General features: G+C 39.2%; 1 protein-coding gene across 3 annotated transcripts; it reads right to left on the bottom strand.

Annotated features, from left to right (window-relative positions):
- Positions 1 to 1738: 1738 nt before the first annotated feature.
- LOC142032551 (lysosomal amino acid transporter 1 homolog) lies at positions 1739 to 19954 on the bottom strand. Of its 3 annotated transcripts, none has more exons than XM_075031278.1 (10): positions 19714 to 19954; positions 17043 to 17166; positions 15739 to 15849; positions 15504 to 15639; positions 14128 to 14257; positions 12912 to 13002; positions 11007 to 11131; positions 10029 to 10124; positions 8798 to 8983; positions 1739 to 2751 (listed from the first exon to the last, which is right to left on the bottom strand). In XM_075031278.1, the coding sequence occupies exons 3-10, from the start codon at positions 15839 to 15841 to the stop codon at positions 2650 to 2652; spliced, it is 969 nt and encodes a 322-aa protein (XP_074887379.1). In that variant the 5' UTR covers positions 15842 to 15849; positions 17043 to 17166; positions 19714 to 19954; the 3' UTR covers positions 1739 to 2649. The 3 variants fall into 3 exon arrangements, with proteins under 3 accessions (XP_074887379.1, XP_074887380.1, XP_074887378.1); XM_075031279.1 differs by having other exon boundaries at positions 15766 to 15849; XM_075031277.1 differs by having other exon boundaries at positions 15504 to 15849.
- Positions 19955 to 20141: the final 187 nt, after the last annotated feature.

The raw sequence follows: 20141 nt of genomic DNA, 5'->3' as shown, positions 1-20141 counted from the left end.
GGACGATGGAGAACTACGGTAGCTGAATTATTTCATTGATTTGTTTAAAAATAAAGCCCTGGAGACATTTTAGATGTTTCCTTTAGTTAATGAGATTTCCATGATAGTTAAAAAAATAAAATTAGAAAACAATGCCGTTAATCTTGGATTACATGCAGCATGAGGGAAGAATTAGTAGCATAAAGTGAGAAGATTAAGACACTTTGCTTCCAACAAAGTAGCTGCAACAGAAGCTACATGTCGTATTTTCCTGCCTGAGATTAACAAAGAGGTGATCAGGATCTGCCCTTTAGTCTCTAACCTGGTATATTTGGGCAAGGCTCTACCTTCTCCTTCTGACATGGCAGGGTCTGGTTCTGAGAAAATAATTATGGGCTGAGCAAAGGATCACAAAGACCTTGCATCCTAATGGGCGACAGGAAACAGCAGGACAACTGTATGTATTCGATCAGCTCTTGCAGTCAAATAGCTAATTGGAAATAATGTTTTCTCAAGTGTAGGTATTTAATTTAACCCATATGCTAAATATTACGTATATATAAACTATCAATAACTAGCTATCATTGCTTCACATTTAAAAAGTTAAAGTATTTTCCATTAAAGGCTCAAATTAAATCACAGTAACTTTATATACCCCATATTTGGCTGTTCTAATAAACGGCAGTATGAAACGGGGATAAAAAGACATCCCAAAATAAGACTACATACAGTAATAAAAGGGGAAATAATCTTTGAAGAAATGATGTAAGAACAAATTCTAACTGCATTAAAAAGTAACAAGTCATGGTTTCAATCACCAGCCAGGCAAGAGTTTGATAATCTCATGTGTAGAGCATATAAATCTCCGAGTACGACAAATTGCATTTTAATTTATGTACTGAAAAGGTTAATTTCTAATACCCCCTACTCGCTTCAGAAATCAGGGCAAACATGTTCCCCCTAAGTACACACTGGGACTAATAAAGCAACCGACTTCACTGGGGTAGACCTCGCATACACCCTCAGCGTCTCGCAGAGCTGTAAAACGTTTCAGAAGTACTTGGCTTTTCACAACACGACTTAGCAAATCCCTTTTACTCGGCTGTTGTGGCACTGCCTAAACCAACACCACCGACGCGGGGATTGCCAAGCAGCATTTTCGGCGGGCGGCAGGGCCGTAAGCCATCCAGACCTACAGAGCCGCCGGAATGGGTTTATCCTTCCACGGCATGCTGTGCCTCTAACACCTAATCCACCATCTCGCAGTCAGTCATCACTTAACAGGATCCAATTCATTTCTAGCAAGGACACAGAATTCAGTTACTTGTCTAAGTTACTGCTGCAACAGAAGCTGAAATTAAATCTCCATATACAGCAGCAGGGATGAGGTTGCCCCCGCTCCACTCCAAAACCACCCCAACCCTGTTACATGGGGTGTTATCAGTGGTGCACAACGTTCTAGAAAAGTTCAGAGAGAAAAATGCTTCATTTTTAGTGTGCACTTTTGGCAGCAATTTAGATATGATCAATTGCACTCATTAGTTCCTTAAAAATAAATTCATTATTTATTAGTTGTTGTTATTTAAAAACAAAATTTAAATCACGTCCCTTTAACAGTTACCTGAAATCAAAGGGAAGGAGCTTCATGGTAAGCCCACAAATGTATAAAATGCTCATATTGACCTTTTTAAAAAAGCAGCCCTTCTGTTCACAAACTTATTTATTGAAGAGTGAATCATTATACATATATTCAATGAAATATTAATAAGAAGTTTATTCTTTGAGATAATTTTATTAAACTTTTCTTCAAACACAACACAGTATTCCAAAAAATCCAAATTGCAAGGTACAGTCTCCTCAGTTTCTAATTTTTCTCTGTGGTACTTATCTAAACCAGAAGCTTGCAAAGAGAATGAATGTTGTACAAAAACATTATATGGGGTATATGATGACATACAGTAATTATAATCCTTGGAACACACCGGTATTGATGTACAAATGCTTTAACTCTTAAAAATAAAATGCATAGTGATACTCTGCAACGAGCTGTAAGTGAGGCTCCCACCAACTTACACCAGGATTCTGGTTTTGCATCCATAACAGATCCTCTGCACTTAAGTTACTTAATTATAGGATGTTTTTAATTCAGATGCATACAAAATTGAGTATGAATGAAAAAAGGCCAAGTCTTACCATACAATGCAACTGGACCAAGCAGTCTGTAACTCCAGGCTGGGTTCAAGGCACAGGAGTAGTCTCATCCATTGTTTCTAAACCAGCCACACTACTCTTAACTAGACATACGTGTTCATCTAAAAATAAATAGTCATCCCATGATATGCACTGTATCATGATGTCAAATAAATATTTCTACAGCACCTATTGCTGTGACTCCATATCACACTTTGGGGAGAAACAGTTAAAATCAGGGTGGGGGGTGGGGGGGAATCAGGAAAAAAAAAATTGTATCTATCCTGAAACAACACAGTAATTATTAAATATTTTATTATTGGCATGTCATTTGCAAATAAGTAATGACAAATTAATGACAAAATAAATAAGAAAAAATAAGTAATAAATTTGGTCCCTAAGCAACTGCAATCTTAACTGTTCGACAAAGTCATCCAAGAGCAAAATCGGATGAAAACAGGAGCTAAATCCAGCACGGCACTAGGCAGTCTCCTCATTCACCAGCAATGGTTCCACTTCCAGTGCTACTAAACCAGATTGTCCCTCCTTGTGCTGACGATACAGGATGAATTGCACAGTCACCTGTTATTTTGGGGTAAGGAAGTAATTAACTAGGATACAGAGGTAGCATTTGCAGTACTTGCTTTCAATTAAAACCAAAATAAGCTGTACAGAATAACAGCAGCCATCCGTTTAGTTCTGGCACAGGCTCTGAATACCACAGTCCGCAGAGGAAAGCTTAAAACTTGCTGTATCTAATTCATGTACTGTAGAGTAAGTATTATCCACTTATTTAATCCCGACTGTGGAATTTTCTACATTAGCATATAACCTTTTCCAAATCCTACTTAACGCTCATTGTCCGTACTTCTTTATGGCAAAAAGTTTAATCATATTTTATTTGCAACACTAGAAAAGGGAGCACACAGAAAAATTGTAACTCAAAACTTCAGATCCCCTTGGTTACATGGCTCAAATACACATGAAAATATCCTTTACTACCTCATCCTCGTGCTTGCAAGGGTCCTAAGCGTGAAATTCATTAGCAGCAGAATAGGAACAAGGTTCATTTGGAACAAGGTGGAATCAAACATATTGTCCTGTACTACTCCAGCCTCAGTGGTCTAAATACTGCGGGCTGGGCTGAGGGTGGATGCTGGTAAGGAGAGAAAGTTATTAAAAACTTTTCTTACCAATAGATCAGGAAACAAAATTCTCATTTCCTGCAAAATTCTAGGCCGTTTGATATTTACAGGCACTGACACACAGACAACCCCATGACTCAATATTTAATGCTATTTTCAACACAGAATTGTGCAATTAGACATAATTATTTATTTCTATTGTAAGACAGACCATTGGAAACACTGCCAATCTAAAAAGGATTAACAACTATGTACTTGTCCTTTTTCTTGATGGCTCCAGCTCTCAAACAATTTTTTTTATTCTGAGCATAGATAGCCTTTAAATAAAAAAAATCAGGGGTGTGCATCTAGAACAGACAGGAGAGAGATTTCTTACTCTTCAGAATTTTTGCTAGACAGTTGAGGAGTTTGATAGTTGAGTACTGAACTTAATACAAAACACTTTGTTTTCTGATTGAAATACCATTTTAAGATACAAAGATATCGTACAAACCTATCCAGCTATGCCCTTCCCTAAGTATTCTTTTCTAAGAAATATGCATAGCATGTTACAGAAGAAAGATTTCCTAGTCACAGAAAATCGATATGGAAATGAGGTGAAATGCAAAGCCGCAGGTACCAGAAGCCTGTCTTCACAAAGAGAAACCATCGCCAGCCAGCGAAGTGGCAATACTCGGTACGGCAGGGTTTCTGGCTCCTACTTTTTCACTCACTTTGGGCACCTTTGGGTTTTTTTTTCCTAAAAGATGGGAGTGATGTCAGCAGCAGACTACGCTAAACCCAGCATTAGTTGCTATCCAACTCTGACAAAGAAGGCTTTGAGGACAGTAGATGGGTGGAAGCAGGTGTACTAGATGAGGTCAAAGAGAGCCTCCAACATAAGGATCAGCATGAAAGCAGGTTTAAACGCATGTGGTGTAGAAACAAGCGGCCATCTGTACACCCCGGCACCTTGTACAAAAGTCCAGTGTGTGCTCATGTAAGTTCAGGTTTTATAGAGCCTGGATCACCACTACTGTTAGACATAAAATTCCCTTTTAAAAATGAAATCGTTTCTCTGGGAGGAAAGTTGACATACAGAATTCTTCCACCAACACTTTAGATCAGTTAAAATAACTTGGCTGGTAGACAATGGTTGTGAGAAGTTTGAGGCTAATGTATGTAATTATTTATAAAAATAAGGAGAGAAAAAAAAAGGCTTTCTGGGAGGCCTGGATGAATGGAGAGGAAATTCTCTACATCCTAGGCAGAGCACCAAGAATTATCCCACCTTCCCAAAGCTTTCCAACATCCCACCTCTGAGGCCCCCCAACTAAAGACTAGACAGGATTTCCTTCAGAGACAGCAGGTCAGCACTCCTTTTTTTAGTATTTCTATAGTATTATGTGGGGAATGCTTTCTTCTTAGAGCTTAGCAAATTAGTTTTATAGCATATATAGCTACCACTTAAATTTCCTGCCGCCTTCTTTTTTTCTTTTTTATAGGCCTTACTGTATTTGCAGCTGAGCACCTCCCCAAGTCTTAATAGTTGCACTGGTGGAAAAAGACACTGTGAACTGGGAATCAAATTTGCTGAAATCACACTGTGGGCTTGGGACAAGCCTGGGCTCTAGCACTGTGCATTATCACTCTCAGCCACCAAGTTGGCAACAGCAACAGAGCTTTTAAGGAGGAATAAATTATAAACACAAGTTATGTGGAGCTTATCAAAGAGTATTTCCAGAATATGTTTTTGTAGCATACGTACTCAGCTGCTCATATTTTTAAAATAAATGCTAAACTGCCAAGACTACTTAATATAGAAACTAACTTGCTCAAGTCTGACTTTCTGGGGGAAACTTTAAGACCTAAGCATGCAGACAGCCCAAAGTAGAGGAGACAACCAAACTGACTTCTCAGAGTAAAGTTCATGACAGCCACTAAGCTACTGTATTAAATTTGTTTCATTAAATTAAACAATTTAATGACAACTCAAAAATTGAAACAGTTTTGAGACAAAAGCAGTTATTTACAGGAGCACAGAGAATAAGTTGTACATTTGGCTGGGAAACTCTCCTGGCTGAATTGTCAGGACAGACTTACATTCTTTGCACAGTGTAATTAAATTACAAAGCGTGATGTTTTGTAGAAATATATAATGGATTCCAAATGGTTGCCCTGCAAATCACAAAAGGTGCAAGAGAAGAGTCTGTGTACAACAGCTTGGCTCTTGCTGAATATACTTTGGCTACCCAGTTAACAACCTGGCTACACTTAATGAAAAGAAGTACATGTGCAGGATTTGAACACAGTTCTCTGACAATAGGGTGATGTCAAATAATAACAAAAAAAAGGCAAAAATCTTGGTAAAGGGCTTTGTCTGAACTAAACACAAAGCAGAGTTGTTTGGTTTTGGTGGGAGCAGGGGAGGAAGGAAGCAGGGTGAAAGAGGATAGCAGACTTACAGAATGGACCAAGTTTTCTGGAAAACCTTGCACTAGATTCAGTCTCTTAAAAACTTCATGATAGCGGCTGCTACAAGTCTAAGGGCAGAACTACTCATCGACTGATTTAGTGTTTTAAAATACATAGTACTGCATCCTTGTGTTCAAAGTGAAGCATTAAGTAATCATCCACATAAAATAAAGCTCTAATAAGGCCCACCGTGGAACCCTATAGCAGGCAAACCTGGACTAAGCATCTGACTGACAAGGCACCCTATCAGGCCCACTTAAACCCCGACCGTCGTGGTTTCTTGAGAAACTCCAACCACCTTCCACTGCAAAACAGCAGTTGGAAGGAAGCATTTACTGGAAAACAAAATCATGTTGAATTTATAATTCAAATGTGTAATGCTATGAAACTCCTCTTAAAATGAAAAGGAGGACAATTCATACTTTACAAGTAATTGGACACTTCCATTATTTATCAAAAATAACTGGCTTTATTGTGCAACCAAATAACTTTAACTGTAGACACCAAAGAAACAGGATGACTGTTATCCTGTTAAACCAAGCCGAAACAACTCCAGTGTAATCCTGCACTAAGTAATGCTGGAGCTGCTGTTCCAGCTATGATCAGGAGTCCATTTGTTTCTAAAAATAGTCAATGCCGGCTGTGTCAGATGGAAGCAACAGAATACTGCAGTAGACACAGAGTAAGTGAACTCTTAATCCTGGCTTGGACCTTGAGAAATGAGAGTTTATCTTCCACCTAATGAAAGTCCGGCAACTATCAGGAATAAAGTCTACCAGAATTAGGCAATTTCTGCAACTACTCCTCAAAACAGAGAACGTCTGTTACACAAATAATCAATTATGAAACACCTCCCTTTTAGAAATTGTGACTTTTTGGTTTAATTCCTCTGTTTTCCAAAACCAAGGTGATCCTGTTCTTCGTTTTCTGGTCTAACGTGACATACCAGTTTGTTAGATTTTTTATTTTCTTGCTTGGCAAGAGACAGTAATGAAGCTCTCTTTTTAAAAGCATTGATTTCCTTACCTTCAGGGCTTCTCAAAGCAGGAGGTCTGCTTTTGTTTTCTCTTGATTACAAATACATCATACATTTTCAGCTAACACTATATACTTGACTAGATTCCTATAAGCTCCCCAACCTGATTTGGAAGCATCTGTTTTCAATATAATTTGAACTGGAGGACTATTAGCAAGATTGGATTCAGACTCCAATCAAGACAGAACCCAGAAATGAATGTCATGTGCACACTGGCACTGCAATCCTGGGGCAGGGCTCAGGGAGGGGGGAGGTTTGTGGCCAATATAAAAGTTCCTTTTCAGAGTACATCATAGCAAGGCATCTGCAAATATGCACATAATGTACTGTAAGGGTCATCAAGATCAAGTTCTAGGGGTTTTTTGGGTAAATAAATACTGGCTGGTTTATGTTTCCAGCTGGGGGGCTGGGGGCGGAAGAAAGAACGAGTCACTACTTCGTTCATGGAACAAAAGGTCCGAGAGCTCAAACCAGCCACATGGGCTGGCTAGCGACCCTGAATCCCTACAGTCTGCTCACGCAAAAGAAACAGCATTGTCTCATAAAAGATAAAACTACAATTTATTTCAAAACGGGCCACGAACCACAGTTTAGTCTCACCACTGCAGTGGAGTATTGCGTTCCCACGATGCAGAATGTTTTACTAAACTGCCCACTTAAATCGCCATGGCTGGAGACACAAAAAGCACAGATGGCTATTCTGAATGACAGTATAATTTAACAGTCCATCCATAGGCCAGGGTCAGCTGTCCCATCGCTAGTCTAATCGGAGTGGCTTATGAAATTACTTTAATCAGAAAGACAAGACTGATGCCTGGGAATCATAACTTCTGGAACTGTTCCAGGTAAATCTGGTAAAGAACTTCCTTTTAATATGGAATGGATTAACACAGTATGCTTCAGCATGGTCCTGAAATCACTCTTCATTTTATCCTGTTTTATAGTTTGAGTTTATGGAGCTAAGTACCAAGATGTTTTCAGACACAACCCCAAACTTCTGACTTCAGGAAAAATCAGAAAATCTCCTCTTTGTACTCTTTTAAGTGAAAATACAAGCTAGAGTAACAAAACAGGTGACTATGAACCTATAGTGAACAGTAAGACCAAGTACCACCACATTACTGTTTGCTAGGCTTTTGAAGCAAAAGTACAATAGTACTCTAAACATTTTGCTTTAACTTTTTGATCACAAGATGCTAATGCTCAATCTAGAAAGAGCACGTCTAACAGTAACTAATATACTGTGGGCCTCTTATGTATGCCCCCTGAATATAAGAATAAAAATTTACAGTGTTTTAAGTTTGCTCAGGACTTTCAAGAAACTGGCATACAAATCTAGATAATTGTGTAGTTGGCTAGCCCTTAGCATGACTTAATGAGCATAGCTGCTGGATTTCAGAGGCACTCAGTGTCTCAATGCATCTGATTTTGCCCCGAATTATGCAATTAAGGGTAGCTGCAGCATTTCTTTGCTAAGTGCTATTTTCTGAAACTAAGTTTGCCAAAACCTCATTGTTTGTCTCTGACGTTAATGCAATCTTGCAATAACACTTAAAATTTAACCAAATCCTCAAAGCTATAATTCTGTATTTGCATTTAAAAACAAGCAGGCTTGAGATGTGTTGTGGGTTTTTTGTGTGTTTGGGGGTTTTTTTTGTTTTTTTTTTTTTTACATTTATCAGACAGCAAACCTAAGAAAAACAGCACAATGTGTAACAGCCCCCCCCCAACTTATAGTATACTGCATATTGGCTACAAGATATAAATTAACCTGTGCAATGTAGCTTTAACGCAGGTATTTTCTACAAACTTGTTATTCTTATCAAGAATTATTATTATAAAAAGCATACAAATTATTGTTCAGAAAGAAGATTTTATGATCAGGTTAGAATCATAGAAAAAAATTCAATTTAAAAAAAAATCAACTTGATTTCTGATCTACTTATTAGCAAGCCTATCCTGAGAAACTCTACCTATAACAGGAAAAGGATACAAAAATGTCTAGAAACAAAACTCCAAAGCTCCCAATGAGCCATGGAAGATGGTGTAAAAAGTAGAGGGCCCGGAAGGATTCAGTAGCTGGCATCTTTAAAACAAGACTCAGTCCATATGTACAGTTTCCCATCATGGCTAATGCAAACAGCAGGTAAGAGGTGCCTTCTGTTGATCTTCTTCGGAACTAAATACAAAGAATTTTTCACAAATACAAAGAAATGTTAAAACATGTATCACAGTAGCCAGTTACAGATAATTGTGGTGGGTTGACCCTGGTTGGATGCCATTTTTTGGGACCCTCGTTTGGCATTTTGTACTATAACACATCCAAAGACTTTCAGTCATTCTTGTCCATCTCTTCCTGGGCTCTGAATCCTCCACCCTTAGTACTTTCAGCACCTATCACTGTAAACTATAGAAATTGTTACGCTTCTTAGAAGCAGCTCCAGTTAAAGTAATTTTTATGTAAGTGCAAAGCAGCAAGGATAATCTGCTTCCAAATGATATTTAGTTCTTAAGAAATCTGTTGCTCTATCAGCCTGTTTAGTAGACCTTTTTGAAAATATTGTGGTATTCCAGCTATGAAGGAAAAAGTAAAGGAGGAATATGAATAGGCTTGAAAATGAACTAATCATTTCAATCAATTAAAAAGCCTGTATACAATTGACAATGTAAAACCTTCTTTTGTTGTGTTTGGTTTTTTGGGGTGGGGTTTTTTTCTTTTGTTTTGTTTTTAAATATACTGGTAGTGAAGAGGCTGTGGGGGAAAAAAAAAAAAAGCCAGTAATGGCATCTTTGTGAAAAGGGTGTAAAATTCCAAACTAATTTCCCTCTAATTCTAACTTTTGATCCCACAGTTGGTTTCTTAAGGTACAATAGTTTGGAGAAGGAAAAGGGGAGATATCACTTGCTCACGACAACAATCATGGAAAGCATGTTTCTGCTCATATCTGGTAAATCCAACTGTAAATACTTCAATTCCTCTTCCCTTGCCTATCAAACCTCTTCCATCAGTCAAAGACCACCATTTTCCTAAAACTCTCATCACGCTCCTCTGAATGGGAAAAAAAAACCCAAACCATTTTTTTTCTTTACCATATCAGACACTCACAAAAGCAAAGCAGGCTTTTGAGCTCAAGAGGGCTCACTGTTAGGGAAAATCCGACATCTAAAGCAACAGAGAGCATTTTGTAAAATACACAAGTATACTTAGCCAAAAACCTACTTACATTTTTATACAGCTGAGGAAATCTACTTCCCAAGTAAAACACACAGGATATATAGCCACAAATGAAGCCTGACATTTCAATCATATCAAGAGAGTTCTGAAAAAGAAAGGTACATACATTTTGGCAAGAATGTTTTCAGGCATTTCAGAGGATTAAACTGAGAGTCCACTGGCTGATTTTCTGGACAGAACTCCTTTCAAAGCAGTTCAGTGCTGCTCTTCAAATGACCAAAGAGGGTTAGAAAGGGTTTAATCTTTATCTCACAACAATGCACACTGCTGCGTCATAGCCATGACCGAGATCAAAACTAGTGCTGGGCTTTAGGATACGACACTAGTATCAATCCACTCCTCCTGCTAAAAAAGCCTGGGCACAATAATTCAAACCAAAACTACGAACTGTAGCTAGGGCCACTAAAAAAATGAATCGTCCTGTCTGGAGGAAGCAAAATACTCATTTTTCATAGTTTAAGAGTTGTTAGTTTTCTCACTCTAGCTGTGTTTTGAAAATAAGCTGCTTCCCTGCTGGGCAATGTTGCTGGATTACAATTATTTTACTGGCATTAGTATGAAGGCCATCAAATTGCTAGAATAGCCTGTGAACTTTCCTGCTGAAATGACAGCAGCAGCAGGTACAATTGTAATTTTCCACTTTTATTTATTTCACTTGTGACTGTGTAGTCTCTACATGGATGTCTACAGTACTTAACACAAGCAGAAACACAACACGTATACATGTTATTTCACAGAGCAGCACAGGGACAGAATAAGCCCGAAACACAGGAAGCTGAAGCAATTTTCTAACTTCTTTATTTTGGGATGCATGGGCCACAGTTAAAAGATCCACACAGTGCCACATTATGATTTCTAAATCATTGTTAAAAACACCATCCAAATTTCTTTAAAGCTCAGTGTACACAGTCTTTTCAAGACACGTTTGGGTGGGATTTTGTTTGAATGGAAGCAGGGAAGAACTTACATTACTTCTTTCGATTACTGTATTCTGGTCTTGGTTTCTTAGTAACAGCTGACAGAGTAAAATAACACACAGTGCTATACACACCATGATCCAGGTTATACAGAAATTCTTCAGGCTTTTGCTGCCTACAATGACATACAAACAAATTAGCTGAAAAATAACATCTGCTGTTGATTGGAGGTTACTTTTTGTTTGCAGTATAACTACGTAAATTTAAAGGTACAATTTCATGTATCATTTTCTTGGCAGCAATGTAAGTCCACCTCTTTCTTCTGGGCTCTGTGCCCACCCCTGCTCACTATCATAGTTGTGCTGTGTCTTTGTGCAACAACCAATGGTAGCAGTGCAGGAACGGGACAGGAACTCCTTAAACAGTCATTGTTAATGACAGAAAATTGTCATACTTGGCTTATCTCTTATATTAACTTCTAATAGTTTATGATTAAATAACAGTTGAGAAAGAGAAAACTAAGTAGAATAGAATGTAACAGTTTCTTTCAACATATCTTGATTAAAACCTGCAAAAGAAGGATATTTGAAATTTAAATTAACAAAACTAGCTCTAAGATATATATGTAATCTAAAGTGCTGTGCTGGACCAGTCTCTACATCCACGGTTAGCTAGATACCGAGCCTCACCGAGACTCCGATATTCAAGGACACAGACTCCATACAGCAAGTCTCAAGAGACACCTACAAGACAACTTGAAAATGGCAGACAATCCTACAGAACTCTGGAGCTACGGTACCTTCTGTATCTGTAAGATGCTGGTAAAGTCCTGCGGTCGCTGTTACCAGTGAGACAAATTGCTGTATGGCATTAGTAAGTCTGCCCTAAAGACCTGCAGGGCTAATTACACAGGCTTAGTAGTGCTGGTCCACAGGCTGCACCTTGGGATGCAAAATTGACCAACTTGTCTAGGGTAACTGCTCCAGAACTGGGTACTGAAAAGTCCTCTTTTGCAGCTTTAATCACAGTACCATTCCCCCCCCTCCAGCTATGCAAACCATTGAGCTGCAACAGGCACTGGCAGTTAAAATGTACAAAAGCTTGTGTTTGTTTTCAAGAGTAGGCAGCAGGAAGGAAATATCTTCAGCACTGACCTATCTCCAGGTTTATTATCAGTTCCATATTGAATGAATCTGCTTTATCCCTCTTTAGTCTGCTGGGCAGGCATCTGTTTTACTTCAGCTTTTTGTTACCTCTGCTGTACCATGGATTTTCTTTGATTTTTTATTTATTTTTTTTTTTAGTTTGATGAGTTAATGTTTTTGATTTGATACAATGTGAACAGGGCTTTCTGTCTTCCATTTCAGTCAAAACAGTAGTCCACTGGTAGGCTGAATACTACAACTACTGCCAGGATTTTATGAAGCACAACTCGAGTAATTTCATTCCCCTTGAATATGTTTTTTAACTACATGTATTGAAACAGAACACATGAAGATGTCAAGATATTTTATGCTATAAGCAAATGAAGTCCAGTTTCAATCAACATGGAGCAAACTAACTGAACCACACAAAGAAATAATGCTTGCATTCAACTTATACATATATTTAGATAGCTGTAAGTAGATAGTAAAACCATGGAGTAAGTTAAAATATGGAACTGGATTCCACAAAACTATTGCATTTTTTATGTCTATATAAACTGAAACTATTACATGGAAAATATTTACAGATACTATGTGGGTAAGAAAAGAGAAGAGAAAGGAAGAGAAAATGTAGGATTTTCACAAGAGCCTAAGAAAACTGGAAGCAATAGGCCTAACAACTTCAACTAGAATTTGTGCACTCTATTTTTTGATCCCTCTGAAAAAAAAATTATTTAAACACTGTAGAAAATATCAAAGCAAAGACTGTGCTACAATATGAAGAATATTTTAATTGTTGAAAAACCTTACATTTTGTCATCTTCTGATTCTTCAGCTTATAGTAGACAAATTGTGAAATCATAATTACATCCATGTTAACATAAAAAATGGCAGTGACAATCTGAAAGAGAAGATACATTTGCTTGTTCAGTATACAAATACTTCAAAATACCTTAACTTAAATGTATAGAAATTTTGCTTCATAATCATAATGTGAATGACAAATACCAAAGCACTTTCCCCCCCAAAAAAGAAAAAGAAAGCATTTCCAGTACAAAACAAGTTAGACCACTGTAGATGAATGCAGTGTAAACCTTACGAAACAGGGACTTGCTGACACAATCACAATAGTTGGTCATTTTCCAGGACGCATAGCACAAATTCCTACCTGGGCAGACTGATAAATCCTTCCTGCCCAGAAGTTTAAGTCTGCTCCACCTAGTTTCCCAGCACTTCGGAAGCTACTGCTCTTACTTAGTGCCTCTTATTTCAGCAAGACAAAACCAACATTCTCTTTTCCCCTTTTCGTAATGGGGAGATGGAACAGTTAGCGCCACACGTTAAGTTGTAAAAGAGAAGACAACTCTGTCCATCCTTGGGTCCATCTCCAGCTTGTGAAAACTTCTGCAGGTGGCTGACACATACCTCTTTCTCTTTTAATTAAGAGTCAAAAATAAAAACTGCAGATAAGAAAGTTTCAGACACAATTAATGTATTGCTGAAAATGACTGTTTCTTTCAGAGAAACCCTCCCTCTAATGAAGAAAATATATTTTCAAATTAGTCAGACACTAACAGCTTTGAACTAGTATTTCACTGTTAATAAACAGTTTTCTTAAAAAAACAAACAAACAAGAGGAAGTTTAAAGAGTAGCTGCCCCAAAACAGCTTGATCTATTACAAACTAAACAACACAACTTCCTTCCGGCCCCTTCCAGCCCTCTGCAAGCTTACTTTGAAGCCAAAGCTCAAATGAAAATTCCCCACTTCATTCATCATCAAGTAATACCCAGTAAGTCCCTTTGAATGTTAATTACGAGTGTGAAATGACTCCTATAACATGTAACAGCATCAATGTAAATATTTAGGAAATTATGACTTCTGTTCACAGATCTATCATCTGTAAAATAACACAAAACTATTTTATTCCCCAATATGTACTTCACTGTGCAATATTAAGTTATCCTAGACTTTAAAGAGACAGTTTGAAAAGAATAAATCAAAAAGTAGGAATATTGACAGATTACCTGAATTGGCAGTTGATTTGTTAAATAGCAGCCTATGAAATTGGTAAGATCTCCAGCTATCCAACACAGCAGAAAGCCCAAAGACAGTGCTTGATCCACTCTTCCATTCTGACAGGCAACGTAAATTTGACTGGCACAAATTTGAGAAGTAATTGTAAAATAGTGTAAGTAAAAAATGTTTAATATGTTCAGAAGTACATTTTTCAAAATCTGAATAAAGATTAAAACTCTAGCCACAAGAGACTTATCACAGCAATACTCCACTTACCTTTTGAAGAAGAACTCAGTATCACTATAGCTCACCATGTCTTACTCTCACATAACAAAAGACTCAAATCACAACCTCATTACTGCTTGCATGCGCTCCTTTTTTTGTGGCCTGCACTGAACTACAATTTTCCGGTCACCAGACCTATGCCATAAGCATTTTATATTCATTTGCTGTAAATACCAGCCATTAAAATATTGAAATAAGAAAAACACTGTTATTTAACATAGAAGGGCTAAGAATGAACAAAGCTGCTAAAAGAGCTGACAACTACACTTATGCCTCTAAATTGGAGAACTATTATTCACATTCACAACAGGGACTATGAAGCAATCCCAAATGTGAGTCCATTAGACATATCTTGATGAATTCCATGCTCACTAACATGACAGTTTTAATGTAAAGCCCCCTTTCAACGAATATTTCAACTAATATTTTTGAAGCTCAACAGCTTACTATGAGTGGTTTTATTTTGCTTGATTTCCATAGCCTTTTTACTAGTTCAGTAAATTATATCCCCCTTATGGGGACAGACTTTGGAGTCAATCCCATTTTGTTTCAGGCATTTTCACCTGCTGGGAGCATTTCTACTTTTCCTTTGTCATCTCCTACCTTCAGGCTGAAACCTGAACCCAGTGCCAGCGACCAAACAGCAACTGATTTAGCACTACCGAAGTGCTAACTCATGTGCCGCTTCTGACCTTCTCCCAGTCCAAATTTCGTTGGCAGGAGCCAGCACAACAGTACTGGTGACATAGCATGTGGTTTAAATAAACAGTGAGCCAACTTCTGCTGCAAGTGTGCCTGCGCGTGCACACACATCTCAGGGTGGAGAAGATAAGAGAGAAGAGGTGATTTATTCTCATTTGCTTTAAGTGGCAGAGATTAGTGTCAAGTCAGTACAACAGAACAGTACATCAAGCTCATTTGTCAACCACCAAATATTTTTGCAAACATGAACAACATGCTTCTCTGGCATATTATATCTGTATTATGCAGATAGAGAAACATATCCAAGATAAAATAAAAAAAAGGCAGCTTTTGAAAAAGGCTTCAGGCAAGATTACTCATGTTTGAATCTGAGGACTGCTTAAGACTTTAAACTTACGGTAGTGCAGCAAACAGAAAACAGACAATGGAAATCAGTCCTATGACAACGCTCCAATACTCCCACGCATTCTCGACACATTCTTCTAGGAGATGCCAAATCCATGGTGTTCCATTTATGCACAATCTCCTATTCTCTATTGGGGAGATATTGAAAGCATGTGTATACAGCTGAGAAGCCATCATTCCTGGACCGAGATTCAATTTCAGAAGTTTATTTCTGCCTCCATTTTTACCCCATGCAAATCCGCAAATCCGTTTACCAATGCTGAATATCCTCTGTGAAAAGACCTCTGCATCCAGACGGATGCTTGATATCACAGTTATTTCCAATCTCATAAACGAACCTGCCAAATTCAAAGAAATAAATATAGCCAGTGTGAATAAGACATTAACAGTACAATGCTTGCTTATATTTATTGCTTACAGAAGAGAAGTTAGACTTCCAAGAAAGAAAAATACTTCGCGGTCCATCGCATTCATTAGTTCTTGACAAATATGCAACACTGCAGATTATATCACTATAGCATTCTAGTCTGAGGTTGTGTTAGACTAAGACTGCCAGTTACACTGAGATGTCAGCATTCCGCTACAGGGTAAAGTAAGCCAAGCTATTTATTTGCACTTAAGACCAAAACTCTGATTTTCATGTTCAACTTTATGCCAATAAAGTAACAGTACTTTATTTAACGGTACTAGCCCAGATTCTGAACACTCTTCTCACACTTAAAAAACATAATGTTGCTTTCTATGCAACTAACTTCAGGATAATGTTATGAAAAACAAGTCAGTCACGACTCGGATTCCAGACAAGCTCTAAGGTCTACTTGAATCTAGCTAGCCTGTCAGACTAACCAGTGATTCAACATAGTGTCAAACAGTTTGTATTATTTAATACTCCAGAGGAAAGATGGAAAGCATAAGAAACTTGCAGAAGGCAAACATAGGGTACTGCCACCCCCAAAATCCCCAGAATGAAACATAATAGTAAAATGCGGCTTAAATTTTGAAGCAAGGGAGGGTTGGGTTTGACCTTTAAAAATATTTTCTTGTAGCCAATTATAATAATTCTGGTATTTTTTGTTCCTGCTGAAATATCCATCCTATTGGAAATGTTAATATTTACTTAGAGGGCTAACCACTACAAAAACGAAGAAAATTTTAACAAAAAATGCAGAATTATCTATTACTATTCCTTGAAACTTCCTGGTGACAAAACCCAGCTGATACATTATCATCAGAATGAGTAGGTTAAGTCCTCTGAACATTAATAATTCCTCATACAGAAGAGTCTAAAGTCAACTAGCTATTATGGAAAAAAGCCAGAGCAAATGCACTGTTTAAAAAAACCCAAACAAAATAAGTACTATACTAGTAGGTTCACTTGGGGACAGGGCTTGGAAGGGCTGACAATATACCCTTTCTGCAACGTAACATGTTGGAGCCACCCTCATTATGCATCAAACTACTCTCAAATCTTGATAAAGTTTCTCAAAGTTTGTTTTCATAGAGCATCATTCACTGTAAAGTTAGGACTCACTTTGCTAGTCGTCGAGAAACCTGCTTTTTCTTTTCATGAGACTTCAAGTATCTGCGGCATTAAAAGCTGGAACAAGTTTTCTGCAGAAACTGGCTGCCTCTCAAGAGAACCGTCATCATTGGACCTAAACCAATTAAACGATAAAGAAAGAAGATGTATTCACACACTGAGAATTCACCTTAACCTATTAGATATATTCAGCTTATAGTGGTGAAGTTATTAGACTTTGTAGCTATCTTTGAAAACAATTTTTAAAGTTAAAAAAAAAAGTTGCGAGTAATCTTTCAACTAAGTTTCCCATTCTGGTACTCTGCAGCTGAGCAGGGTTTTACCACCCACTAAAACGGGAGAAACATCAAAGCACACATACTACTTAGGAGGCAGGTTTTAGGCATGAACTTGCCATCATTCATAAGCTTTGTAACAAAAACCTTACACATTTTATTAAGCTTCATCCCCAAATGCCCATTTCAAGATAAGCAAAATGTGTCAGATGTTAAAAAAAAAAAAAAAGAAAAAAAAAAGAATATGGTATTTGTATTTTAAATGCATGTCTGAAAAATTAGGTTTAACATGGTATTTAAAACCATGTCTGAATATCATAACTGCAGTTGGACTCACACATGCAAAAGTTCTCTTACAAGATCAAGGACTATGTGGCAGCAAGTCTAAACAAGGCAATTCAGACTCAACCACCTGATCTTATGCTATACCCTGCTCCAAAACCCTGCAGCTATTACGGAAAACCAAACAGTTTAAAAAGTGGTGGGAATTAGACAGGCCACTTACACTTCCCAGATGACGGAAGACTTGAGCTTTGGCCTCCTGCCACACAACATACTTAACACATTTAAAGCATGTGGATATTCTTGGGTTGTTATTACTTAACATTTATACAGCAGAATAATGTTCGTGTTGCCAGTCCTTGTGACTGTATTTTTAATCTTACAATAATTGCTATTTTTCTTAAATCCCCAGTAAAATACTCTGTCCTAGTAAGAGCCCGATCACCAAAACCAGCAATTCCAGCAGCGGCTAGAACAACTGGGTGCCATCAACCGAACATATCGGCCACAAAAGCTGAACTCCTCCTGCCATTGCTGGGAAGGCAAAAGGCAATGGTGTCTGTGTTTGATCTTCAGTTATTTTCACACCTGGACTGGGTGTGCCATATTAGGATATAGCCTTCACCAAACAAGCTATGTCTTCTGACACTAAAGCACTTCATAACTACACCTTCAGCTCAAAAGAATAAAGGTGTTTGAGCTAGGCCCATACAGATGGTTCCCACCCCCAATATGTCGAGTCTTCCAGAGAGATTTGAAATTTTCCTCAACATTTAAAAAAAAAAAACCCTTCCACTTCTCTTTCGTTGCGTTAAATGCTTCCCACCTGAAAAGAGGATAAGGAGACTGCTATGACATCTCTTTTCTTCCTATAGTATTTAAGTTGCCAATGATGAGAAAAGAAAATAATATTAAAAGGTGATTTATGGTCCTATAACAATTCCTTGCCTGCAACCTCACATGCTTTCTTAGATTAATGCCCAAATACTAGTTACTACCATTTGGAAAAGTTATAGTAAAGGTATTCTTTTCACAGGACAGTGAACTTGGAACCTTGACATCATACCTTTCTGAAAAGTTTTAGTGTTTGTCTAGCTAGAAGTAAAACCATTATGGTGTAAGATACTTAGTAAGAAGGAATCAGTAGCTTAAGGCTGCTGTTTGGACACTCTTTTTCTTATTTGAATACTTTATTCAGGAGTAAAAACGTGCAAACAGAAGTAGTCAATGGTTTAAAAGTGAAATCCACTTCATTAAGAATAGCTTCACAGTGCAGACGAGGAAAAGCAAGCTTTCCCTGGAACCTGGGAGACTTGCTGCAGATTCTCTGCCTCCCCAGCTGCCAAGCTGCCGTGAACATCCATGCGTTCTGGCTGCTGCGTGTTCCTGGATGTCAAATAACGAGACATTGCTAGTAATGTGTAAAGATGTCAGATATGTGTGTTTGGCAGATTTGCAAGTTCTCTAAACAGCAGCTAATAACAGCCTGAAATCTAAAAGGATGTTCAGTTGTACGGTATTCATAACTTAATTACTCTTGGGGGAAATGGAAAAAAAAAAAGTGGAGCTAAACTAAGGAGTAATTCAGGGCTTCTTCACACGCTTCCCAGCGGTAACCAGGTGATCGCGTTTTGTCTCCAGCTATTCTCTAAACATATTTTTACACACTCCTGATTGTGAACGCCGCCTCTTCAGAGCCGGTGAGCAAATTTTACCTAGAAACCAAGCCCAGTTCTCACAGAACACTTCCAACTTAGCTTATAAAAAATAGTAACAATAAAAAACCCCAACAACACATAAGGAAGCATCTTTCTTCAGGAGAGTCCAGCTGCCATCCCAGCCCTAAAGCCCCCGGGGGAGCACCGTCCCTCAGGGCAAAGCGGGTCCAAGAGGCAGCGGCTGCTTGTGGGGCCTTCTGCAGACGCGGGGTGCTCCGGGGGAAGGGGTCTGTGTCCCCCCGTACCTCCGGCCGGTGACGGTACTTGGTCATCAGAGGAGAAACGGGAGCGGGGAAGGCAGCGTTAAAGGAATCACGATAATGGCGGAGGGGGCTCGGCCTGTGTGGGGAGGCGAAGACACGCACCCGAGCGGGGGCTGGCACCGACCTGACGAGGCTGTGGCTGTGGAGGCGGCGGCTGCTGCTGCTCCGGGCATCCGGCCGGGCGCGGCGGTCGGTCGGTTTCACCCCACGGGAGACCCTGCGGACAGGGAGCGCGTTTAAACTCCCGCCGGAGAGGAGTCGGGGGAGCCCGCCACCCACCCACCCGCGGCAAGGCGGAGAGACGGACGGACGGGCGGGCGAGAGGGCCGGGCCGCCGGCCCTCCCCTTCCCCCGGTAGGGCCGCGGCGCCGCCATGAGCCGCCACAGCGGCGGGGCCGGGGCGCCCTCTGCGGGCGGGCGGGCGGGCCGGCCTTCGCCTCGGCCCCGGTCTTCGCCGCGGAGCTGCCTCCCGCCGGCGACCGAGAGCGGCGGCGGCGCCGAGGCCGAGCTTGTGCCCGGGGAACGGGGGTGGTTGTGAGGGGACTGAGGGTG

The sequence above is a fragment of the Buteo buteo genome, chromosome 7 (assembly GCF_964188355.1).
Source record: "Buteo buteo chromosome 7, bButBut1.hap1.1, whole genome shotgun sequence".
Taxonomy (NCBI): Eukaryota; Metazoa; Chordata; class Aves; order Accipitriformes; family Accipitridae; genus Buteo; species Buteo buteo.
The sequence above is the reverse complement of the archived record's forward strand: the minus strand, read 5'-3'. Positions and strand labels throughout refer to the sequence as shown.

Excerpts from the sequence above, each read along its gene's own strand:
- LOC142032551 (XM_075031277.1), bottom strand. The coding sequence starts at position 15,841 with ATGAGATTGGAAATAACTGTGATATCAAGCATCCGTCTGGATGCAGAG. Across the intron at positions 14,258-15,503 it reads TTTCTGTTTGCTGCACTACC|TCAAATTTACGTTGCCTGTC; the intron begins GTAAGTTTAAAG and ends AATTTGTGCCAG. Across the intron at positions 13,003-14,127 it reads CAAATCAACTGCCAATTCAG|ATTGTCACTGCCATTTTTTA; the intron begins GTAATCTGTCAA and ends CTTCTCTTTCAG.